General features: G+C 42.5%; 1 protein-coding gene across 2 annotated transcripts; it reads right to left on the bottom strand.

The window, feature by feature from the left end:
• Positions 1 to 478: 478 nt before the first annotated feature.
• CENPT (centromere protein T) lies at positions 479 to 25939 on the bottom strand. Of its 2 annotated transcripts, none has more exons than XM_044419823.1 (14): positions 25252 to 25939; positions 19832 to 20214; positions 16951 to 17059; positions 15668 to 15761; positions 12692 to 12825; positions 11763 to 11796; positions 7236 to 7381; positions 6475 to 7011; positions 5846 to 6211; positions 4773 to 5000; positions 3491 to 3587; positions 1968 to 2132; positions 1657 to 1761; positions 479 to 934 (listed from the first exon to the last, which is right to left on the bottom strand). In XM_044419823.1, exons 2-14 carry the CDS (start codon positions 19910 to 19912, stop codon positions 805 to 807), a joined length of 2226 nt encoding a protein of 741 aa, XP_044275758.1. In that variant the 5' UTR covers positions 19913 to 20214; positions 25252 to 25939; the 3' UTR covers positions 479 to 804. The 2 variants fall into 2 exon arrangements, with proteins under 2 accessions (XP_044275758.1, XP_044275759.1); XM_044419824.1 differs by having other exon boundaries at positions 25315 to 25939.
• Between the last annotated feature and the right edge of the window lie 50 nt (positions 25940 to 25989).

Below are 25989 nucleotides of genomic sequence, written 5' to 3'. Positions count from 1 at the left end.
GGTGATCAATGGTACTGTTATAAAATAATGAAGTTTTATTTCTTTGTCCTGATAACTGCCCCAGGTCTATTTCTGCACTGCTCAAGTCCTAGATTTTTCCACCAGGGCCAGGTTCAGTTACGATTCTGCAGTTCAACTTTGATCAAAAATTTGTCAATGCGATATGCTGCCGCTACCACCAGCATCTCCTCTACAGCCACAGAGAGGCTATATAGATGCCTAATGTAGCCATCTCCCAGTAGCCAAAGCTCTTAGGGCTGGTCACAACAATACATAAAAACAATACAGTAACAATGCCATAAACCCTATCAAAGGAAACAAAGCAGCTAAAAATGAGCCTGTAAAAGAAAACTCGAGTTCAAGTTCAGTTACTTACTTTGCCCACACAGATTATCCATATCAAATCTGTTTGAACTGTAAGAGACATCTGAATCAATTAGCCGTAATAGTACAATATTAAATACAGGGAATCCAGAGATAATATACTTAAGTCTCTCTGCTTTTTCTTGCTGGAGGATGAAATAACGAGAGAGCGCTGTGTGTTTTATTCAAGTACACTATAAATCAGACGCAGAACTTGTACATACAAAACATTACTTCATAGCCACAGTATAGATATAAGAACAAAGTCGCTTCTGTAGGACAGACAGTGGGGTAAGGGGCTTAACAAGAAAATATACATAATTCTGAGATTTCCATAGTTTCTAAGGACTTGCTAATAGGAGTATATATACTATAGTTTACAGTGTCTTCAATGTTTCTGACTCTGTGTTCCATTCCCCAAACTGGGGGGTTGCCAACATCTCATCTTGACTGGGGAGGAACCACTTTATTTCCACTAGTAGCAACAGGAATTAGCAATTTTCTGTACTCCAGAGGCAAGTGACGTTCTATCAGCACATTTAAAGGTAACTTGTCTGTCACCAGCCCTTGTCTGGATAAAAGAGCAGAGGAAGGATATGGAAAGACAAAAAGGACATGTGTGAGTTCAGTACTTACTAGTTTATTTACAAATAAAGATCATTATGTCTATTAGCCCAAAGCACCTCCACTTTACCTAAAGGAAAGCATCTCAGGAAAATTTGTACATTATATCCATTACCACTGAAATTTCTGATTGTAGATTCAAACAATTAAGAGGCCAGCTGAATTTTTTAAAATGGCAAAATAAGTTGGCATAGGCTAAGTTAGTCCAAAAGAAACAGAGGCATGAAAATTGGACAGCATGATTCTGTGCATGTTGGTGAGAATGCCTTAGGATCAGGGAGAAGTAGCAGCTCTGATCTCACGTTTTCACCAATAGACATTAGTCCAAAATTTGAATCTCTGCATTGTTACTGCAATCACTGGCAACATTCACACAGAGCTGTAAATTGACTTTCCAGAGGAACCTGGCACAATGTGCATGAGCTATGTTTGTGCTGAGCTTTCCTTCTGGAAAGTGAATGTTTGTGAAAGTTTGGTCCTCCTTGCTAAGGTAACTGTTAAGGGAGGACGGGTTTTCTGAACTGCATGCCATACAACCTGGATATCCTATCTTGCTGTTCTCTTTACAAACCTCAAGCTATTCATCTGATTGCCAAAGCTGACTAACTGCTAGAGAACTTGCACAGTTTCAGGCAGTGCTCTTGAAATGATGTCTAAAACACCCCTTACCGCCTCATGAGGAGCTCCATATCAGCAGGCTCTGTTATCTTTCGTTTAGCATGATTTGTATAGGCCTCCAGATCATTGCTCAGATGCTTGAAATACAAGTTCACACTGGAAAGGTGAGATACAATCAGTTGAGCAGGCTACATCAGCCTCTCATTCCAAGTTGGGCTGTGCTGCAAGGACTCAAGAACACTAAGACCCAGCTCCACAAACTGTAATCAAGTGGTATGATGGAAACTGACAACACAAAGTCTTTCAGTAACCTCTTCCCTCCCACACCATTAATTTACATATAAGTTGTTCACTGGACTCACCATTTTTCTACAACTTTGAAAGCATCCTTGGTCACTGGCATCCCCACATAATGGCTGAATATCTTCCTCACCAAATTACTGGGGAGCACTGGATCATGTTTTCCTCTGCGTGCTCTTGCAGTAGGCCTTGGACATTGTTTAACCAAAGGCTGCTTTGAAGGGGACCTCCAAGAGAAAGCGGAGAAGTGCTGGATGTATGTTAGCAACAGACTCTACAAAAGCAGATGCTTCCTGTATCATAATCAGAGATCTGAGGGAGACGTCACTTCCTCAGGGACTCATTACATTAATTTTTCTGATGCTGGTAATAAGGAGTACCTCACCATGTCAATAGCAATGTGAGTAGCTCCTCAGTAGGTATGCAGGGAAGAAATCAGATGGAACACAGCCCTCCAATGTACTTCTGCAACTCCTTTCTATTGTACTATATACCCCTAAAGCAATCTTGCACATAGAAACATAGAAACAGAGTGAGTCAGAAGGGGTCTCCCGGGCCATCTAGTCTGACCTCCGGCACCAGCCGGCTCCACTCACGACATGCCCACCATGTGGACGTCCAGCCTATTCTTGAACACCTGCAGCAATGGGGCCTCAACCACCTCTTGTGGAAGCCCATTCCACACCCTCGGGGTCCTGACTGTCAGGAAGTGCTTCTTGGCATCCAAATGGAACCTTGGCTCCCTGAGCTTTGCTCCGTTGGAGCGTGTCCTGCCTTCCTCTGCAGGGGAGAACAGGTCTCTACCCATCTCCATGTGACCTTCAAAAAAATATTCTGGTTTGGACTAACCCAAGTTATTCATAAGCTAGAGAAGAGTAACATTTTGGGCTCTGAGGGCTACATGTGCTGTTGTGCAGTGGGGGTCAGGGCCTGACCACACAAGATGGGATGGCTGGGGAGAGGGAGCCTAAGGGCTCTCTGCAATCACCATCCCAGCAATCCTGGCTGCACAGGATCAGTGGGGGAGATTCCACCTTCCATTCTCCAGTGATTCCCCGATGCATCTTGGTTAATTTTATGTGGGGATGACTCTCCCCATGTGTCCCTTTCCCCAACTCAACTGGGCTTTGGTCTGGAAGAAATGGTTTGTCAAACTGTCAAAAATGCAATCTGAGCTGGAAGAAGGGTTATGCAGTTTTTGCTCTCATATGCCCTCTTCCCCAGTACAGTTGTCCCATCTCAGTGTGGAGAAGCAGCTGTGGCAGGCCACTCCTAGCCCACAGGTTGCCCACTATATCTAGAAATCTAGGGAACCCTGTTGCTTAGTCAATGGAATCCGTGCTTGGCAGCTCTGCATTAAATGTGTGGAGAGTTCTTCATCAATTAACTGCAACTAGCAAGACACCAGACTCCTGAAAATTGAGAAAAGGATTTGTGGGCCTGAAAGTATAAATTTAATGCAGGATGTTTGAATTAGAAAGCTGAATGTTCTGAAGAGACTGAGCGCATGCCCCCTTTTATAGCAATAGTCAGTAGCTCAGCAGCTCTTGTCTAGAGTTCTGTCCGACACTAAGTAAATACGTACCTGGAAACTGTGACCTTCGGATCATGTGGTGTGGACAGCAGGGGTGAGCACTGGAAAGCTCTAGCACGCACAAATGCTGGTGTCTTACCAGTTGGCTCTATGAGAGAAAGAAACACAAGCCCTGTGTCCGCCAGCTCTATTAAGAATTAAAGGTAGGCTAGCAGCTGGTGGGTGAATAGGAAAAGTTATTGGGAGCTACCTTTTCATAGCCGACTAAATCTCCCACAGCAAGAGCTGAAAGGATAGGATTTTGTACCAGGATCTGACTTTCAGGCCTGGAAAAGAATCAAAATGAGATGCCCAAGTGGCAGGTGTATAGGGTCTATGCTGGAAAATGCAAGCCCTGGCCTCTGTCTTCCAAAGTGTAGGCCCTGCTTAGTTTAATTAAACTAATGAACTCTAGTTATTTTTTCTGTTGCTCTGGTCAGGTGCAGAGTGCATTCTTGGCAAGAAAGATGAGTCAAAGAATAAACATGCATCTGTACCAGGCGTGTGTGTACACCTTATCAGGCCTGCTCACAAGCTTATGGTATAATGAATTTACATCTCATCCTATTCATTTGGGCCCAATAAGACACTTAAGGTAGGAATCTTGACAGGCAATGATGGGAAAACATCTTACACATCACACATTTTTGTTTACTAATGAGGTAAGTAGTTTTGCTGCTTAGCTCATGGCACCTCTTAACATCTATCACCTGTCTCAAGATTACAAGTGTCAGTGCTGTCTTTTTAATCAATATGACCAGAGTTCCAAAGTATGCTTTGATGTAGGTTTGCTGTAAACATGTAACCTATATAAGCTGGCCATTCTCTTTGTGTGTTGTTTTGACACTGCCATCTCACAGGCAGCTTCGCTGACCATCCATGCAAGCTAATTGAAGCTGCCTGGCAGTCCAGTTCATGCTGTGTGTTTTAAGTAACTTGCTGCTAAACTCTTGGAAAACTAGCTCACTTGTATTTTGTACACAATAAGGTCTCCTTGTAAGCAAACCTGGATCTGGCTTATCAGCTCCTTGGGATCACAAAAACCTCTAGCTCACAGCAGAGGAAACACAGCAGTTCAGAGCATGGATACTACGGACTGAGCATATTCCTATAACACCTCAATAGCCAAAGTAGTTAAAAATTAAAAAGAATACTCTTGGATAAGGCTGAATCATGGCATCCTCAAAATTACAAAAACACCCCCTTTTCTGTTTTAAACACCTGGAAAAAGGGCTTCATTAAGAACCAGATTTAAATTCTACTAATCCATCTTTGCAGTCCCAACAAATCTCACCGGAATTTTCCGTGTCGGTTTCGGCCTCTGAGATCTCCTCAGCCTCGGGATCCATTTCTGTTTCTAATGCTACTTCATCCAACCTTCTTCTTTTGCCTTCATTACTGTTTCGTTGCATTATTCCACCTACTGTTTCCTTTGTGTGTAGAATCTCCAACTGCTTAGGATTCTTTGAACTTATGTGACTGCTAAGAGTTAGAGCTTCAGTCCTCTGAGAGATGTGAGTAGCTACAGGACAATGGCAAATAGACATGTACCTTAATTGAGCACTTTTTAGAAACACATTCAAATAGTGCTTTTTGAATGCTTATCTGGATTTGCTACTACATTCACACTATTCCCAAATGCTCTGCATCTCCCAGACTTCCACAGCTATAGGCATAGCCTGAGACAGTGACAGCTGGACAAAGCAGGTACATGAAAGTCACTTCTGTATTTCATTAGAAAAAAAGCATAAAGGAGCATAGCCAGGGAACTGATGTGCACCCTGCTGGCATTGCTCAGTCCCATTTCTGCTGAGATTACAGTGGACATGGCTCATACATTGCATTCTCTGCAACCTTATGATTTACAACCAACAGACCAAATCCACAGGATTTGCTAATTATGAATTAGCAAACAATTTACTACAATTGTACTAACTCGTACTAAATCAGCATAGCCCTGTGATTGTGCCAGCTTGAACCGGGAATGGAGAAGTCCAGATGTATGAATCCAGTCAGGCTTCTTCCATACTTGCTCTTCTGATGTCTCTATCCATATGTCCTCAATCAAAACCTCTTTGATTACTCAATAAGCTATACAGATGGTGCTTAATATGGCCCAACTCTGCTCCTCATTTTGTTCCAGTGCTATCTTTGTATCAGTTCTATAGATAACCTAATGACAGGGGCAGGACCAGGTTATTTATTTCAAAATCATAAGAGTATGAGAAGATGCACCATGGATGAAAGACTGCAAATATTCTTTACATACTCATAAATTACCTTTGATTTCCTTCAAAGGTTATTTTCATAATCTTGGAATGCATCCCCTCTCAAGAAGGATTCCTACTGACAGCATCAGGTACTCACCCCTTTCACTGGGGAAAGGTTCTTCCTCCAAAATGGCTTCTGGTATATCTTGACCCATGATAGCTGGATCCACACTGCTTTCCATCTCTTTGATTATGTGCACTACCATTTCTTTCACTGAGCTCCTGGCAGACTTCTTATGCAGCAAAGCAGACAGGTGGCCTTGCTGTGCTTTCTGTAGGTCGGCATCAATTGGTGTCAATAATCCTGCTGGGTCCTTAACAAGGAGTTCGGCATTAGTAAGCACAGATGATCTCCCTGGGTTGACATCTAGGAGTCTGGCATCTGCAGGAGTGGATGATCTCTCTGGGTCCATATCTAGGAGTTTGGCATCTGCTGGAGTGGATGATCTTACTGGGTCCATATCTAGATTGGCAGAGTTAAGTTGGACAGGAGTTACAGATGTTTAGGCAGTGCAATCTGCAGGCAGAAGAGTCCTAAACTTCATCTTCTTCATGCAAAAGGAAAGGTTATTAGTAAAACTTGTCCCAGATGTATTCCAGAAGCTATAGGTATCTTATTATGGTGAGAACATTACTGTATAGGATGAAACAAGGGAAGGAAAATACCTGCTAGGCATGGAAGGATTTGAGGATGCACTTCCCTCAGTTCCACCACAGGTTACTTACCAATAGTTAGATGCTCTTCAGGACTTAAGGACTGCTCCATATGACTGTTTCTATGCAGAGACTCTTGCTGACCTCTCCTGAGAGTAACAGTCCTTTCCTGGGGAACAGTTTTCAATCCACCAACATGTTCCATGCCTGGCCTTTGCAACTCCTCACCGTGACTGCGTATCAACTCTCTCTCAGCATCAAGCAGACTCTCTTGCTTCTCTTCTCTAGACATATCAGCCTCTTCCTCAGGTGTAGCTTCCATCACATCAACACCTTCAGCATCTGGTGTCTGGACCCCTCTAGAGTGGCTCTTAGTCACTTCTTCAACATCCATATCAGACTCAGCATTTTCCCAGGTTGTCTGATCAGAGGGCAGCCTGTTGGCTGAAGATTGCCCAGTCAAGGCATGCTGAGAATGGGCAAGAGGAAGTTCTACTTCATTCTGCCCACTGGACTGAGAGTGGGCAAAGAGCTCCGTGTTAGCAGAGAGCATCTCTGTGTGATTTGACAAAAGAGTTGCTGTTTGCAAGTCCACAAGGTAGCTTTGTGCTGTTGGAAACATTTCAAAAAAGAAGAGATGATGGTTTGGAATGGACATACCATCCTGACTTCAACCCATGTACCTACACTATTCCATGCATCACAGTAAGAACTGTTCTGCCTTCGCTTCTATCCTCAGAAGCGATACTTACTCTGTGACCCCTTTACTCACAGTGTGCCACTCAAATAAATACAGACAACCCCAGGCCAGGAGAGAACCAAGGAAAACTCACAGTCTTTTATTTGCAGCAAGTTTTGTTCGATGCCTCCTTCAAACTCTTTAACATTAACACCTCTGTAATTCTTTGGCCTGCGGATTAAGCCTTTTTTCCCAGCAGAGTGCAGTGGTGCTGGGGTAGTAAGAGAGATCTGAAGAGACCTGAGGACATAAGAATAGCCCACATGGATCAGATCTTACTCATCCTGTGTTGGATTCAATCTCTCCTGGCAGCCATTTGTACATTAGTGAACAAAATGCAAAACGCTCTGAATAGAATCTCCAGTGGGGCACTTGCATTCACCTTGCTCTTGGACTCTTTCCCAATGAGTCTCAATGGAGCAGCCAGTTCTCAAACCACTGGACTAATGCAGCTCTTCTATCTTAGCCAGGCTCAGACTAAACCCAGGGAACACAAGAGTATACTTTCAAAGCTGTCACACACCCTCTACCCATCCACACAAGTGGTTGAGCTAATGCTAGTGCCACAAATTCAAACTAGAAATAAATTAAAACAGCACAAGAACAAGCTACACTCTGAGAAAATTCATCATGGAAGTCCTTTCTGACAATTATATTGGCTTTTTCACAGAAATGCTGAATACTGTAAGAATGAAGGGAGACCTGACAAGCATAAACTATTTGTTGATTGAGAACAAAATGAACACAAAGACAAACTCCTGGATTCTTGAGGACACCAAATGAGAAAGTCTAGGTATAACTTAATGGCATCTACCATGTGTCAACTGCTACCCTGGTCAGGTTCCAGGCAGATTTAAAGCCTCTGGCAAGAAGAAGATGAAGCTAGATAGCATGCGTTGTGTGAGACAATGCTCGTTTGCTTTGAAACAGGTCTTTTTAAGGAGCCTGGATATCTATCATTCAGTTGATGTTCCAAACAAGAGTGTACAACAACTACAGGGAACATGTGGCTTTCCTGGTGTTGCTAGACTGCATCTCCAACCAGTCCTAGTCAGTACAGCCAATGCTGAAGACTGATGTGAATTTCAGTCCAACAACACCCAGAGGGCCATACATCCTCCGTCACTGAGTTAGGGGATTACAAGTGAGTGGCAGAGCACCTTGGGCTTATTCAACTCCTTTCTCCTCTACCACACAGACAAGAGAAAGAAATCAGGGGATCTTAGTTCTAAGCTTTTCCCCTGACTTGCAAGGAGAAGAGCAGGAAGAGGTATGTAAGCCCAAGGATCCTTCACACTCTTGTTTGGAGAACTGTCAAATTGAGCACAGTGGCACATAGTGCAAATTAAGTACTTCCAAGCTTGTGTCATGACATGTAACTGCTATTTCATCTTTCTTCACAGTAAATTAGGATACTGACTAAGTCACGGGTGGGAAACTGCTTTTAGTCCAAGGGCTGAATTCCATTTCAGAGATGCTTTTTTGTATTTTGGGGAAAAACACATATACACAATAGAAACAAAACTCACAATTACACAAATATGAAACAATACAAACAATACAAATAATAAAAGTAATAATAATACTTAAATAATGCAATAACAACAGTGTTACCTTCCATCAGGACCAACAGATACATGTTAGTGTAAAATCATTCATTCATTTATTCAGGTAGCTCCACTCCCCTTCCAAAGCTACACTGAATACTGTGATGGTACACAACCCTTTTCCCTTTAGTAAAAATTAGTCAATAAATGATGTCCAAATATCTTCAAAATTAGTTTTACTTATCAAGCCTTTTCAACTTAATATCACAAATCGGATTATCATTAATACCTATATTCCAGAATTCTTAGACCAAGTACTTATTTGATAGTCACATTTTACTTTCCAATTCCTTGCTATCATCAATCAAAATGCTGTTACCAAATTTGTCATCAATTCTTTAATAGTTTATTCCCATGTCCTCTATCAAATAATAACATGAATTCAGGGTCTACTTCAATATTTAAAATCAATAAAAAGTCTCACAATAGCTTCTAAATGGAAATCACTGGAGCCCCCAGCTATTGATGAATGGAGAAATAGAATATGCAGTGATGGCAAAGCTAACTACAGTATATCACAGAAGTGAGTACACCCCTCATATTTTGTAAATATTTTATTACATCTTTTCATGTGACAACCCTGAAGAAATGACACCTTGCTACAATGTAAAGTAGTGAGTACAGCTTGTATAACAGTGTAAATTTGCTGTCCCCTCAAAATAACTCAACACACAGCCATTAATGTTTAAACCACTGGCAACAAAAGTGAGTACACCCCTAAGTGAAACTGTCCAACTTGGGCATTATTAGCCATTTCCCCTCCCTGGTGTCATGTGACTCATTAGTGTTACAAGGTCTCAGGTGTGACTGGGGAGCAGGTGTGTTAAATTTGGGGTTATCGCTCTCACTCTCTCATACTGGTCACTGGAAGTTCAACATGGCACCTCATGGAAAAGAACTCTCTGAGGATCTGAAAAAAAGAATTGTTGCTCTACATAAAGATGGCCTAGACTACAAGAAGATTGCCAAGACCCTGAAACTGAGCTGCAGCACGGTGGCCATGACCATACAGCAGTTTAACAGGACAGGTTCCACTCAGAACAGGCCTCGCCATGGTCGACCAAAGAAGTTGAGTGCATGTGCTCAGCGTCATATCCAGAGGCTGCCTTTGGGAAATAGACGTATGAGCGCTGCCAGCATTGCTGCAGAGGTTGAAGGGGTGGTGGCTCAGCCTGTCAGTGCTCAGACCATACCCCATACACTGCATCAAATTGGTCTGCAGGGCTGTCGTCCCAAAAGAAAGCCTCTTCTAAAGATGATGCTCAAGAAAGCCCGCAAAACAGTTTGCTGAAGACAAGCAGACTAAGGACATGGATTAGTGGAACCATGTCCTGTGGTCTGATGAGACCAAGATAAACTTATTTGGTTCAGATGGTGTCAAGCGTGTGTGGTGACAACCAGGCAAGGAGTACAAAGACAAGTGTGTCTTGCCTACAGTCAAGCATGGTGGTGGGAGTGTCATGGTCTGGGGCTGCATGAGTGCTGCCGGCCCTGGGAAGCTACAGTTCATTGAGGGAACCATGAATGCCAACATGTACTGTGACATATTGAAGCAGAGCATGATCCCCTCCCTTCAGAGACTGGGACGCAGGGCAGTATTCCGACATGATAATGACCCCAAACACACTTCCAAGACAACCACTGCCTTGCTAAAGAAGCTGAGGGTAAAGGTGATGGACTGGCTAAGCATGTCTCCAGACCTAAACCCTATCGAGCATCTGTGGGGCATCCTGAAACGGAAGGTAAAGTAACACAAGGTCTCTAACATCCACCAGCTCCGTGATGCTGTCATGGAAGAGCGGAAGAGGACTCTAGTGGCAACCTGTGAAGCTCTGGTGAACTCCATGCCCAAGAGGGTTAGGGCAGTGGTGGAAAATAATGGTGGCCACACAAAATATTGACACTTTGGGCCCAATTTTGACAGTTTCACTTAGGGGTGTACTCACTTTTGTTGCCAGTGGTTTAGACATTAATGGCTGTGTGTTGAGTTATTTTGTGGGGACAGCAAATTTACACCGTTATACAAGCTGTATACTCACTACTTTACATTGTAGCAAAGTGTCATTTCTTCAGGATTGTCACATGAAAAGATATAATAAAATATTTACGAAATGTGAGGGATGTACTCACTTCTGTGATATACTGTATGTAAACAGAAGACCGTTAGAAGAATTTAATGACAAATGGAAATTTTATTGAGCTTAGCATGTCTAATGGAAGTTCAGGGGAGTTTGGAAAAGAAAAAGGAAAGCAACAGAATTTGAACTGATTAGAAAATCTGTTGATGTATAGCATAACTATTTCTTTTTTGTAAACTCCCACAGAGCATGGGAAGATAGGAAGAGAGTCAGTTTTGGGGGTTGCAATACATAGGCTGTATTTAAAATTCTCTTGGCAATTTTTCTATTTTCTTCACTTTAGTCTGTTCTGTTTATATTAGTTTTTTTCTATTCTACATTTTCTTCTATGTATTTGTATATGTTAAGAAATATATATATATATATTCAATATTTTACTATTTCCTTTAAAAACTGCTTTCCAAAACTTATATATTCACACTCCCACCACAAATGGAAATACATACCCACATCCTGGTTATGTCTCCAACATATATTGGAATATCTATTATTTATGTAATTCAATTTTACCGGTGTTAGGTACCATTTCCATACTAATTTGTAGATGTATGTGGATAAAAATCAAAGAAAACATTTTAAAATTCTCTTATCTCACATATTTCCTCATTCTTCATTACTGGTATCTCTTCTTTAATCTATTTCCCAAGGAAAGCAGTCTACTATATTCTAGAATGGGAGAAAACTACACAAAAGACAGGACACCAACTGGTGGTGGCTCAGAGAAAGAAGGTGGGATCAAGGGAAGGATGCCTGGCCTTTAGGAAAGCCTGGAGGACAGATTTGAGGTTCTACTCCCCTGATTGCATGTATAGTAGAGGATTAACTGGCTGTTTTATTATGATCACAGCAAAAAGAGATTTCTGGGTCTAAACTTACTTTGTCATTGATGCGTTGATCAGCAATGAGTGGGCTGAAAAGGAAATCAAGGCGCATATTAGATGACTCTCATGAAATGTGCAAATTTTACATCCTACAAAAACACTACTGAACAAATAAGCCATGCTCTACCACGAGAAGTTTGTGCACATGACAGTCCAAACCAAGAGAGATATCTCATCTGTTTTATATTACCATGCATCAAAGGATTTATTTTATTAATACTCCTCTTTAAGGAAGGTCATACGGCTTGTTTATGATTCCTAAGCATAAATCCACCTAAATTTCAACAGCAAAACTGTATAATGCAGTACCTGACCACTCTCTGGGCACTAAGGGTATATTGATCTGAATTATATGCACAGGTGATCCCAAATCTTCTTATAGCAGCATATTTCATAGTCTTCATATGCCTTGTTTCTCTGGAAGCATTACCAGGCAAAGTGACCAAACAATTGTTTCTGACAAATCTCAAACTACTGCACGGAGAAGCACTGATTGTTCAAGATGAGAGTGCTCTTCACTACACAGCATAGAGGAAGGTATCTTTTTTAGGTGTTTCTACTGCTCCCATTTGCCTTGACTACACAAATAAAGCAGTAATGGCAACTCTGCCCCTTCTTTTATGGCTACTACCAAATACTTAAAAGAGTTTTCAATAATGTAGATTAGAAAGTAGTAAAAAATTAATATTTTCCAGATTAAGTTAGGCTTATCTTGGTCTAACCTTATACATAAGAAACTTAAACAGCAAGGTTTACTGTGTTGTGGCCCAGGGTTCATACTCCCTTATTGGCTTTACTTAAAGATTGCAACCTGTCTGACAGGATGAGGATGCACACAACTCACTGAACAGTTTTCCTGCAGCTATACAATTCATAAAACTTCACACTTTCTGGTGCAGCCTAGCCTGCAAAGCTCTCACTCACCTGCATTTGAATTAAGTTGTTTATTCAGACCTCTCTCAAACTCAGAAAGACGGACTTTTTTCGACCTGCTTTTGTGCAGTACAATCTGAGATGTCTCTTTGATAGCTGGGTCAGAAAAGCTGATTTCTAGGTCGCTAGAAGGTGAGAAGACAGGTTCTCAATTAATAGCAATAGCAGAATGTCATCTTCAAGGAAATATGCTAGCACTTCCCCAGTACCCCCTCCTGAAGTAAGAAGCCATCTTCAAAATGGTTTGAGGGACTCACCGCCAGACTTGGCAGGACCGTCGGGCACTGCGCAAGGACAGGGACGCCCCGCTGCCGTCTGTGCCTCCAGGAAGGCCTCCGCAGGCCCCACCCTCGCTCCCTTCACCGAGCGCAGGTGGGAGCTGTGCTGGGGGCGGAGCTGGATGTGGGCGGGGCGGACAGAGCCCTTTTCTTGCCGGCTCCGCCCAGGGTCAGTGGCCTTGGGCTGGCGACTGAAGGGTGGCAGCCAAAGGGCAGTGTGCTGCCGTTTGGGGCCTGGCTGGGCCAGTGACTTTGTCCTATTTTTTTTTTACGTGACTGTGTTTTTATTTGGTTTTAATTCGGGATGCCTTTACCTGGGGAGCACGTGGGCGCCATCACTGGGGTGGTGATGGGCAGGGGAAGGTATGGCATTGGGGGTCTAACAGGCCTGCATAGGAGAAGGAGGGACCGATGTTTGATAGCGGTCCCCTCTTCAGGTTATTCCCCCAACCAGAAGGTTCCTGGCAGCAGTATCACCTGGCCCCCAGGCCTGATAGTGTTGCTGTTGAACTCTAGGCTGTTTGACCTAGCATGACCAACAGTCTGCAGGTTCGGATGACACAACAAGATGCAGCTAGATGTTGAATACTCAAAACAGCCATCAGCACACACCACAATTCCATTAAATAAGTCATGGTATGCCATTCGTGCTGCATCAAATGCAGCAGCATAGTCTCATATCAATGACTTACGCACTGAGCTATAGCTAGAGAGATACTGCCTGCTCCTCAGATCAGGAAGCAGAGGAAAAATCGCACCTTCATCCAGTGAAACTGAAATGGTACTGCCCAAAAGCAGGAGACATCTTTGCCATTGTATGTACATACGTTTCATGCATAGGATATCACACCCGTACAAAATACTATGATACAAACTATGGTATTTAGTGGCATGTTTAAATGCTCCTTGGTATTGAGTATACATTTCTGTGTTCAGTTTGTGTGGCCTTGTTTGAAAAGGCATTACATATATCATGGCTAATGAAAGATCTTCAACCGCATATGTGAGCAGGTAAAAATGTAAAGAAAGCACTGCCCATTCCCTCTGCAAATCTACTTGGCTTTACTTATTATGAATGTGATCTAGATGGGGGCGGTCCAACACATAGCCTACAGGCTACATATGGCACTTGAGACTTTGTTCTGCCGCTCTCTGACTGCTTGGCCCTCCACAAGTTCAGATCCCACCAATGGCACAGGCAAGGCTGTGGCAAGCTCGCACAAAGCTGCTGGCCCATCCTGCTCTGTTCCTGAGGCTCCAGAAGAGAGCAGGTTGGGCGGGCAGCCTCACAAGAGCTTGCACAGCATGCCCTGCCCTCCCCTGCTGGCAAGCGGCGCAGGGTCTCCAGTCCAACAGACTCTCCCTCGCATGCCCTGCCCTCTCCTGCTGGCAAGCAGCGCAGGGTCTCCAGTCCAACAGACTCTCCCTCGCATGCCCTGCCTGCTCTTGCTGATGAGCACTAAGGTGCTCAGTGCTTATCACCAGGAGCAGGCAAGGCCCGTTGCAGAGATTACAGGCCCACAAAGCATTCTCAAGCCAACTTTGAGATTTTCTCCCTCATTTAATGGTTAAATATATCAATTGTGTACTTTAAATTAAATAAATATCTTGTGTGGACTTTATTTACTACAAGGAAATGTAATTCATTGTGTGGCCCCTGGGTTCCATCTCAAAGTCTTCACGTGACCCTCATGGTACAAACAGTTGGATCACCCTGATTTAGATAGCACCGTCAGTATACATGGTATTTTACAGAAGAAACTTTTCCAACTTAGAGCTCCTTAGATGTATTAGACTACAACCTCCATCATCACCCACCAGCATCATCCACAGTCAACAGTCACAATTAAATTGCAAGCGTGGTGATTTTCTTCTTTTTTATTTATGTATTGCCTTTATATATCATTCAACTTCCATACACGGCTCCCAGAAACAAGCAGTTTTTGTTTTGCAAACAAGCACCAGTTTTTGAAACCACTGCAGTGTTAGGTCTATGTCCCACTCAACTTTCAGAAACCACATCCTGCCCTGTTAATCCTAGGCAACCCTTTTGAAACATAAGACAACAGGGCTGTTAAGCTTCTGATAGGATAGCCTGTTGCATTTTTCATTTCCCATTAAAGCTTCCATCACTATGAGTAACAAGTAGGTCCCTTCCCTTCTTGCAACATCTAAGCAACCAACTTTTTTTGCACTGCATGCAGCTTCGGGACCATTCCTCAGACTGGTAAAACTATTATCATTTTATTTAAATAAAATTATTTACCCATTCTACATTTTAATTTCCACAAAGACATAACACAGGACAAATCTACTGAATAAGAATAGTCCAACCAAGATTTTATATTATGGCTACATAATGCACTTTCAGACAAGCTTATACTTTCATAGAAAATTGCCTCAGTAATAATGTCAGGAATATAAAAGAATTTTAGATTCTTTTGCTCAAACATCTTTCAGCAAACCTGTGAAGTTATAACATTTTATGAGACACCAAAATAATTCTCTTAGTTAAGATGACTTCAACTTTTAAAGACAGATTTTGACCATTGTACCTATCCAAAAGAAGCAACTAGATTCTCCACTATTTGCTCTATGAAATGCAGCAGTAATGTCACTGATTACTAAAGGATTTACTCCAAGCAAATAGACTTAGGATTGCTTACAGGAGCACAAAGAAGCCACTTACCTGCAGGGAACAACCACCGGAGGAAACTGGAAGAATGTCTCTGCTGGTTTTGGAGAATCGGGTTTTTCAGGAGCAAGAGGAGGAACTATTGGTTCTGTCAAGAGAAAACAAGATAAATTTTATGTCAACCAAATCTCCAAGTAAAATGGGATACTACCAAGAGGTTCAAGTGGACAAATTTTCTTATCTGCCTTTCTAAAGCAAAGAACAACAACTAAATCATTGTGCTGGAAAGAGAAGAAAGTTCACCTGGACATGGCCGAAGAAAAAAGAGACCATGTCTGCTGCACCTTATCCAAAATACTTGCGGTCTACTAAGACAAAAATTTAGCATGGAACACATTTGAAAGCATTATTTACTAAAATTCCAATGCAAATTAGCATAGGAATTTTCCTAGACTATTTTCCTATTTTAAAATTTCCAGAAAAATCACTGGAAAATATATAAAAATATATATAAAAACCAAACAACATCATACCATAAATATCCAGAATAAAAAGTCATTCAAATAACAATACTTTCAGCTGGCTATCACTACTAAATGTCCATTTATTGACAAGGTACAGTGGAGCCTCTTCTCACATCTTTTCCTACTCATCACCCATCTGCATCATTAGAAGCATATAAACCTCCATGCTTAGAATACAATTCCAATATAAAAGTATTGTTGGCCTACCCTATCTACCCACCCACATTCCAAGGGTGGGTGGGGCAAAAAACAAAAAACAGTGAGGCACAGATACCAAAAACGCAGTAGTAAAGCTTAATTTTATTACATTAAGAGCATTAAAATGTTAATGTTTATTTCAGCTTAAAGCACCTCCTGCAAGTTACTAAGCCTTAAGGTAGGCATTTCAACCCATTAGAATTAAGAAAAAAATCATCAAACCTGGGAAACCATTGTGAGGACAAAAGGAACAAAAGCTTTGCCATAATATGGCAGCTAAAAACCCAACACTGTAAGAACAGTTTCAGACTTATGGGATTTCTGATCAGGAATCCATGTTGCTAGTCTTGCTTTCCATGTACACCTTAGAAATGCTAATATCCCTGTTCTGAATGGTCTTCCATGGGGAGGTGGCGGGGGGGGGGTGTACCTTCCACATGCTAATGTATGTCTTTCCAGAAGAGTCTTCTCTTGGTGTTGTCTTCATGTCATTCAATCCATTTGCTTTATTGTAATGTGCTTGTAATATGTAATATATATCCTTCTCTACTTCATCAAACATTCCATACCTTTCCTCCACCCACTAATACCACAGACATCTTGTCCTTTACTTACGGGTCTGCAGGACCTTCTTTAATAGAGTTCGAGGTGTTCTGAAGTCCGTAACTGCAGAGGCTGTCAGTCTTTGAGAGGTTAGGGATCTTTGATAACCATAGCACAGGTCCTAGAAGAAAATTGATCATCCTAGACATAAAGGCACTTAGTAGATGCAGACTCCTAGAATGTTACACAAGAATTCTAAGGACGACACTACAGGCTCAAATTGGTTTAACAATGATTTCCAAGTCTCAGGGCCTAACCAACCTCTATTAGTCTTAATAGGGTAATGAGAGATATAATGGATTAAATAGCATTGTTTTTCCTGCCAGACTTGAAGGTAAATTTTCTGTGCGAAACAGGCAACTGCCAAAGGAGAATGTAGGACTGTAACAGACTCCTGATTTGCTTTGGTCCAACAAGTACATGGACATCTGAGCTTGAAAACTTTGGATTGTTCAGGGGTTAAGCAATCTGGAGTTAACCCAATAACAAACCCTGGGTTTGTTAAGCCAAATAACTCGGGGTCATTTAGGTTTGAAAATCTTCAGAACAACCCAGCAACAGAATGTTCCTGGTTTGTTTATTGCAGTAGAAGCAGCAAGCATGCAGGAGGCAAAATGTTTGTTTTCAACAGCTTATCTTTTACAACTGTGGGTTGTGGCATGCAAATTGAGCTACTGTTGTACAACAACAATTAACAGTAGAAAAATTAAGGTTCCTAGACAAGAGTTTTTACACAGCAAGGTCACATGAAGAGGATCCTCCTTGGTTGTTGCAGTAAATAAGATGGAGTCACAAGAAGTACTCGGTGGCAAACTTTGACAGATACCAACTTGTGTTACAGTTGAAAGATGTCTGCAGCTATAGTAACTAGCTAGTAGGAGCAGAAGAGTTAAGAAGGCCTCATAGCACTATAATTAAAATTTAAAAGCATACTGTTCCACACACTGTGGCTTTCCTGGCTTCAAGGAGTATTTAACCAAAAATAAATAAGTCAGTCAATTGATACTATCAGCTGGTTTGCACATTGAGTTAAACCATGCATAAGCAGCAGTTCACTTAATTCCTCCTGCACAACCTGGCAGACAACTTTGAAAGCTTTAACTTCTGCTTAAATTAAAACACTGCTCCCCATTTTGTCAAAAACAGAGCCATGAACTATCCTAACTCTGGTTTGTTTAAATAAGCCAGCTTTATAACCCATGCTTTAAAGTTTGCTTAATGTTTTTTGAAACAGAGTTTCTAATAGTTACCATCCAGGACAGTATAAGCAGGACATGAAGACAACTTCCAAATTTAATATCTTGCAACTTCAGCTATACAGACACATACTGCTTCTCAATATGAAGTCTGCAAAAATCATATCTAATGCTGACAGGACCTCATTTACAGTCCTTCCTTTAAAGGAAATTTAGTTAATTTCCCTGGGCCAGGTAGAAAAAACATTGGATCTAACTACATATAAACTTCAAAATTAATAGTCATTTACAGATCATGAATTTGCCCATCTCCTTTGTTTGTTTTACTATGTCTTCAGAAAAATCTTGTCTGCCCTGAATCCACTGCCTGTTACTTAGGTGACCAGAACATCAGTATTATAGAAGCAGGAGATGAACATCTCTTTCTATTCATTGGAATGTTGTTCAAAATCTTAAAAATTCTATCATCTTTCAGCACCACCACCCATTTTTAGATGGGGGTTAAAAAAAGACCCAGACTCCACTGCAAAGTATAAATGTATAAACTACAGACTGTTTCACTTTTCAGTTTATGATTTAGCAGCAATTGTTATGATTAAGTCTTAGGGCAAGAATGTACGCAGTGTACAACAGTCATACACATATAGACTAATACAATCAGTTAACTCCAAAAATGCAATCACAATCAGAACAAGTAGCTGAAACAATCACGGGGTAGTAGCCAATGTTTCTTCTACACAGAGCAGACCTACTGAAATGAATTGCACTCATGTCAATGGGCTTATTGTGCACTGGATGCTACCAAATCAATTTAAACAAACAGCAAATGCAAGAGATGTACAGCAGCCATAGAGACCAAGCTGTTATTTGTAGGGGAGACGTGTCTTTCCTTCAAGCAGCCATATGGGCAATACAGCAGAGGCAATGCGACTCCCACCAGCACCACCTATGTTTTGAGTGGGAGAAGTCATGAGGCCTTTACCTCCTCTCCACACCACTCTCAGCTGCTTCCTTTTGGGAAGAAGCAATAATAAAGATGAATTTTATAACAGAAATTTCTTAATTTACACACACACACACTTTTTAAAAAACTACCCATCTCTTGGAATTTAGGTCAAGACTGGTAGATTCTCTACACCCTTTGGACACTAAAAGATTAACACTGGAAAGACAAACTTCCACTCACAAAGAGGACTTATGAAGCGTTTGATTTTTGAACAGTTGATTTTCAGACTTAATTAAGAATGGACAAGCACAAGGGTGTTTTAGCTGCTTCTGTTGAAGTCCATGCATAATTATCTCTAATAGTATATTTTGCTTTATATAAAACATAGGGCATAGTGTATAAGTACACTTCATCACCTAAATTTCAGGTGAGAAAGCTGTAATCTATTTTATTTGGTTTCCTTTTTCTTTGTTTTGATTTGAACCTCACAACAACCAATTATTAAAAGCCACCCATTTCTTACTTGCGAGGCGGTGCGACTCTCGTCCACCCTCCGTCCCACCCATTTTGTGGGGGAGGCAATGAGATGCCTGCCCTCCTTCCATTCCCCCTAGTTTTTGTGGGGGAGCCAGGGAAGCACTTTCCCCCTCCCCCAAGTGTCGCCCCCACCCCAATTTCTGCCTTTGCTTCCGCAACTCCCAAAGCCTCCGCCCCCTGTGGGCCGTACTGGTTCGCTCAGCCGTCCCCGCACCTTTTTGTTCGCCAACCGCGCAGACCGTCGCCGTCCGCACGATCCCTCCGGTTCGTTCCGCAAGCTCCGGCGGGAAGCCATGCTTCTGCCTCCTCCTCACCCGCAAGCGACCTCTGAGGAAACGCAACGGCAACGGGGGACGAGCGCGAGGCCCGACGACTGCCAAGCGCTCGCCGCTCTTCTCCCGCTCACAGATTCAAGCGACGGTCGTAGCGAGATCAACAACTCTCGCGATAATTCTCCGCTTCAGCCCAGCAGGAGTTACTCCCCTCGCGCAGCTTGACGGGAAATGTAGTTTCACGCCGTTGCCTGGTGTACAATGTCGTTTTGCTTCTGGATGGAACGGGAAAGGTTCCTCTCGATGCTTTCCGTACACGCCATGACTGGTTTACAGGGAGAAGATGCAAAAGAGGACACAGGGCTTAATCTGCACCTTTCAACCCCAATCACGTGCAAATTGAGACAGGAAAAAAATCCTACTACTCCCAGCATTTCCCCACCCAGCATCGCTTTTATTCTGTCGAAACATGCGTGGGTTCACATCTCTACTAGTTCTGTAAAAAGGGAATTTCAGCTGGTCTGGCTTGTCAGGCTGCTTAAATTCCTCCCTCTTACCAACACTGAAATGTTGCCAAAACCATGTATTCTTCTGCATCTTGCAATACGATGCACCCTATCTCTATACGACTTGTATACAACTTTAGAGAGTGGGGGAAAGTGGTGCATCTATAGGCACACACAAGACACAGCAAAATCTCTCCACCACCATAGCAAGAAATATTGTTTCACATTAAGTGCGGAGGAAGATCCACAGTAAGAACCCAATACCCTCTTTTATGGCATTTGGAAATTTAAATAACCATATTCAAGAGATTTGCTGTAATGCGTTTTGTCATAATGATAGCAATACTGTATTGTCAAAAAATAATCACTGTCCGAACAGCCTTGATAGATATCTAGAAGAGAGGTGTCTGTAACTACCTACTTGTCCCTAAAGGAATCATTCCTAAGGGAAGACAGACTTCTTCGAAGAGGAATCCTATGAAGAAGCATCTGCAATATTAAGAAGTGAAGAGAGAGCTGCTTGAAAGCACTTGCAAAGAATAAAGCACTGGATCAGTCCAAATCCTAGCAAGACTGTGCCAAAAACTATGGAAAACAGAACAACAACCCACTAGAAATATTCAATATACACTCCAAAGAAGGAGATGCAAAAGAGTGCAACAACCATGAACCATGCCACACAAGCTAAGTAATGCTCAGAGTGTTGCAACAAAGAATACTACCCCTATATGGAGCAAGAGATGCCTGACATCCAGATTGGCTTCCAAAAAGGAAGAAACACTAGAGCTTATATTGCAAACATACATTGGCTTCTGGAGCACACCAACGAATTTCAGAAAAAGATCTATACTTTATAGACTGCAGCAAAACCTTTGACTGTGTGAATCATGAGAAGTTATGGATGGCGCTGAAAGAAATGGGTGTGTCTCGGCACATGACTGTCCTGATGCATACACTGTGTCATGGACAAGAAGCTACTGTTAGGACAGAATAGGGTAGTTTGCTAGAGGCAAAGGTGTCAGACAAGGAGGGAACAAACATTTTAATTATTTTAAAATTTTAATTAATTTTTAATGTACAGTGTGCATAGGGATTCATTTTTTTCAAACTATAGTCTGGCCCCCCAACAGTCCAAGGGACAGTGAACTGGCCCCCCATTTAAAAAGTCTGAGGACCCCTGACCCAGAATAATTTTAGAACGTTACTGTTAACAATGAAGAAAGAGACATTGTGAAAGATTTCACATACCTTGGCTCATTCATCAATTCAAAGGGAGACTACAGCCCAGAAATGCGAAGAAGATTGAGACTTGGAAAGGCAGCAAAGAAGGAACCAGAGAAGGTCACCAACTATAAGGATGTTTCACTGGAGACGACCAAGATCATTCACACTATTTTATTTCCAATCGCAATGTATAGGTATGCAAGCTAGACAGTGAAGAAAGCTGACGGGAAGAAAATTGATGCATTGAAACACGGTGCTTGGGGAGAGCTTGCCACTACCCTGGACTGAAAGAAAGACAAACCAGTGGGTCCAAGAGTTTTCCCTGGAAGCAAGCATGACAGAACTGAGGCTGTCATACCTTGGACACATCATGGGAAGGCAAGACTCGCTGGAGAAGTCAAAGGCAGAAGAAGAACAGGCAGACAGACAGGCTGAATCCACAAAGGAAGCCACAGCCTTGAACTTAGAAAAGCTGAGTGGGGCTGTCATGGGCAGGACATTTTCGAGGGCTTTCATCATGGGGAGATTACTCGATGGCACACAACATTACTATATTGTATGTAATACAGCCGTGTTATACTGTGCTGTATTCTTTTCAATAGTCATATTGTCTTTTACATTTTTAGTTGTGCTTTAAAACATTTTTAACTGGCTGTAATCTTCCAAGAGAACATTAGAGACTTTGGAACGAGCGCCTCAGAGAGGTTTGCCTGGTGCCAACTTCATACTCTTTTTGGCACCAAGTGAAGACCTTTTTATTCCACTGTTATTTTGTTAGCAGGTTTTTAATAGTATTTCAACAGAAGGGGATATGTCTTTTATGAAATCTGGAGTTCAGGTGGGTGTGTTTTTATGGTTGTTCTAGTATCATTTTTAGTGATTGTGATGTTTTTATTGGTTTATATGGTTTATAATGTTGTAACCCACCCAGGGAGCTGTCTGACTAATGGGGTGGGTTAGAAATCTAATTAATTAATTAATAATTGAGTTGATTATAAGTAAGAATATGGTGTGCAAGACTGTCAAGAGATTATTACACATGTAAGGCCTTGGAATTGTGCTGTATACAATTAGAACAAAGCTTTTAAAGTTTACTTCATCCTCTGAAAACTTTCTCATTGGCCCTTTCCCTTCCTGAGGCTGGGAATTGTCTTCCCTCCATACATACCTTATCTAAAGATGACCCTTTCAAGATGTCGCTCAAACACCCATCCTTGACCTGGTTCCTTCTTATTTATTTATTTAGCAGACTTATATGCCACCCCATTCACCTAAGCCTCAGGGCAGCTAACAAATAAATAAATATCACTAGTAGAATAAAATACAGTTGGAGACATCCTGGCCAAAGTTGCTAAAATCAATAAATAAAATCAATAATTAAAATGATGTTTAAATAAAAAGTTCTTGGCCTGGCGCCGAAAAGCAAATAATGACGGCGCCAGGCGGACCTCTCTGGGGAATGCATTCCATAGGTTGGACACCACTGTAGACAAAGCCCTCCTCCGAGTGCTCACCCTCCTAATGTCCTTCACGGAGGGCTCCCGGAGAAGGGCCTCTGCTGCCGATCTCAAGGGGCGGGAGGGCACGTATGGACGTAAGCGCTCCTTCAGGTAACCAGGACCCAAGCCATTAAGGGCTTTATAGGTGATAACCAACACCTTGAATTGGGCCCGGACTTCTTGAACCCTCTTTATCTAGGAGCAGTTCTCCTACAGCCACGCACACATTTTCTCTTTAACCCTGTATTTGTAAGAACAAAGGAGGCACCATCTTCTCCAACAGTATGTATGTACAAAATTGACTATATTATTATTCAGTATATATTACTGAATATATTACAGGTATCTTCATTCTGCAATAAAGCAGAATGATTTTATGGCAGCAATCCTAGGTGCACTATACACACTTGACATGGGAGTAAGTCCAATTGAACTCAGTGGGGTTTACTCCTGACAGATCATACATAGTTCATTCTGCAAATGCCGTATGCTGTCAACTTTAGGACTGAGTGAACAGTATACAAAACTTTTTATAAATAAATAAAACAAACTTTATCTATGTTTACTCAGAAGTCCTACTAGATTCAGTAGGTTTATTCTCATATAAGTATGGATAACATTGCACACTTTCATCCCAATCCTTTAAAGTTAAGGATATAAATACACATACAGCATGTTTATGTGACTGGAGTAAGCTAGGAATTATTGCCCCTTTTTCCTGTCTGAATGTATATGATTACATTCAAGCTTATTTATTTATACCTAATATACAGTAAGCTTTGGTGGACTGTGTTTATGCTGGAATGAGTATGCTAGTCTTTAAGGAGCCACAAGACTTGTGTTTGTTTTTCTGCTGTAATAGCAACACTATTTGCTTCTGTAGGAAAATGAAGGGTTTTCTTTAAAATTTGAAGTTTCATCGTAGCTGTATAGGATGCCCTGAATCATCTATGTTAAGGCCTGTCCCTCATACAAGCACATCACCAATCCAGGTGAGGCAGTGGCTGTACTGAACTGGTGCCTGGCCGAGGTAATGGGCTGGATGAGGGCCAATAAACTGAAGCTCAATCCATACAAGACAGAGGTCTTGTTGGTAGGCAGTTCGGGCTTCGGGAAAGGGGACCTTGACCTTGTCCTGAATGGGGTTGCACTCCCTCTGAAGGACAAGGTCCACAGCTTGGGAGTGCTCCTCGATCCAGAGCTTTCGCTGGAAGCTCAAGTAACAGCGGTGGCGAGGAGTGCTTTCTTTCAGCATCGTCTGATTCACCAGCTGCATTCCTACCTGGAGAATGACTGCCTGGTGACAGTGACTCACGCATTGGTAACTTCCCGACTAGACTTCTGTAACATGCTCTTTGTGGGACTGCCCTTGAAGATGGTCCGGATACTTCAATTGGTGCAAAACAGAGCTGCCAGGTTGCTGACGGGGACTGGGCGTTATGTTCACATGACTCCAGTTCTCCGTTAGCTTCACTGGCTCCCGACTGAAGTCCAGGCCCAATTCAAGGTGTTGGTTATCACCTATAAAGCCCTTAACGGCTTGGGTCCTGGTTACCTAAAGGAGCACTTACGTCCATATATGCCCTCCCGCCCCTTGCGATCGGCAGCAGAGGCCCTTCTCCGGAAACCCTCCGTGAAGGACATTAGGAGGGTAGGTACTCGGAGGAGGGCTTTCTCTACGGTGGCGCCCAACCTATGGAATGCACTCCCCAGAGAGGTCCGCCTGGCGCCGTCGTTATTTGCTTTTCGGTGCCAGGCGAATGCCTTTTTATTTAAATGTCATTTTAATTGTTGATTTTATTTATTGATTTTAACAACTTTGGCCAGGATGTCTCCAATGGCATTTTATTGTATTAATGATATTTATTTATTTGTAAGCCGCCCCAAGGCTTAGGTGAATGGGGCGGCATATAAGTCCGCTAAATAAATAAATCACAGCTCCATGACACTGTCAGGGGCTCTAACAGCACAATCACAACAGTAAGAAGCCAATCAAAACAACACTAATAAAGTTATTTCTAGGGATTGCGACACAGGTATGGCCTGACCACTTCAGCTATAGCAGGAGCAGCCAATCTGAGGCTCAGGAGCCATATGTGGCCTTTTGAGTTTATTTTGGGGCTTGCCGCTTACCACCGCTTGCCGGTTGCCGCCGCCTGTGGGCACCCACCCGTGGCTCTCACATCTGACATTTACCGAAGGTGGCTCTTTCGTCGAGCAGGGCTGGCCACCCGAGCTGCAGTGTCCTTGGTCCCTCGGGGGGGAGGATCCTCAGTGATGCCCACCAAGGCGCTCCCAGAGGCCATATCCGAGGGGCTCAGGATGCGGCTGCAAGCGGGTTGTCAGAGAAAAGGAACGTCGTTCTCTTTTCTGCTGTGTCTTCAGCAGAGGAGTCTCTAAAAGAGGCAAGTGGTAGGAAAGACGCAAAACGTCAAAGGCGTTGTGGGAAGTGTGATTTTTATTTCGTGTTGTTTTACACTTCATAGAATGATTTTCCGCCAAGTTCCCCTGCTTCCCTCTGGAAAATAAAGTTTAGGCTTCGTCATACAGTTAACCCATAGGTGCCACATAGAAAAAGAAGCAAACGGACAATCAAACCAGGCGGGGATTTTAGCCTTAAAGGCTTGGTTTGTTTAATAAAGACAGGTATTATCACAAGTAGACCTCCAGGAGGATTATGGGAAACTGGCACAGCGCGAGGGCACACGGGACACGTAGTTCGCGTTCCTGAGGCCCGCCCGCCTTTGTCATAAGCAAGGCAGAGCCACCCAACTGCGATCGCAATGCCTAGTGGGGAACGTAGTTCCGGCGGCGTGACACCGTGGTGCTTTGTGGGGCGGGTAGTTCCGTTTCCTGTGGCGCTGTTGCGGA

The sequence above is a fragment of the Varanus komodoensis genome, unplaced genomic scaffold (genome assembly GCF_004798865.1).
Source record: "Varanus komodoensis strain SLA01 unplaced genomic scaffold, ASM479886v1 scaffold109, whole genome shotgun sequence".
Classification (NCBI taxonomy): domain Eukaryota; kingdom Metazoa; phylum Chordata; class Lepidosauria; order Squamata; family Varanidae; genus Varanus; species Varanus komodoensis.
Note: the sequence above shows the minus strand (reverse complement) of the source record. Positions and strands in the feature narration are given on the sequence as shown.

Bases quoted from the DNA above. Each gene is read 5' to 3' on its own strand.
- CENPT (XM_044419823.1), bottom strand. From the start codon at position 19,912: ATGGCTTCCCGCCGGAGCTTGCGGAACGAACCGGAGGGATCGTGCGGA. The intron at 1,762-1,967 runs GTGAGTCCAGTG...TCACCTTTCCAG, and splicing joins TTCAAAGTTGTAGAAAAATG to TGTGAACTTGTATTTCAAGC. The intron at 935-1,656 runs GTAAGGGGTGTT...TCTTTTATCCAG, and splicing joins ATGGAGCTCCTCATGAGGCG to ACAAGGGCTGGTGACAGACA.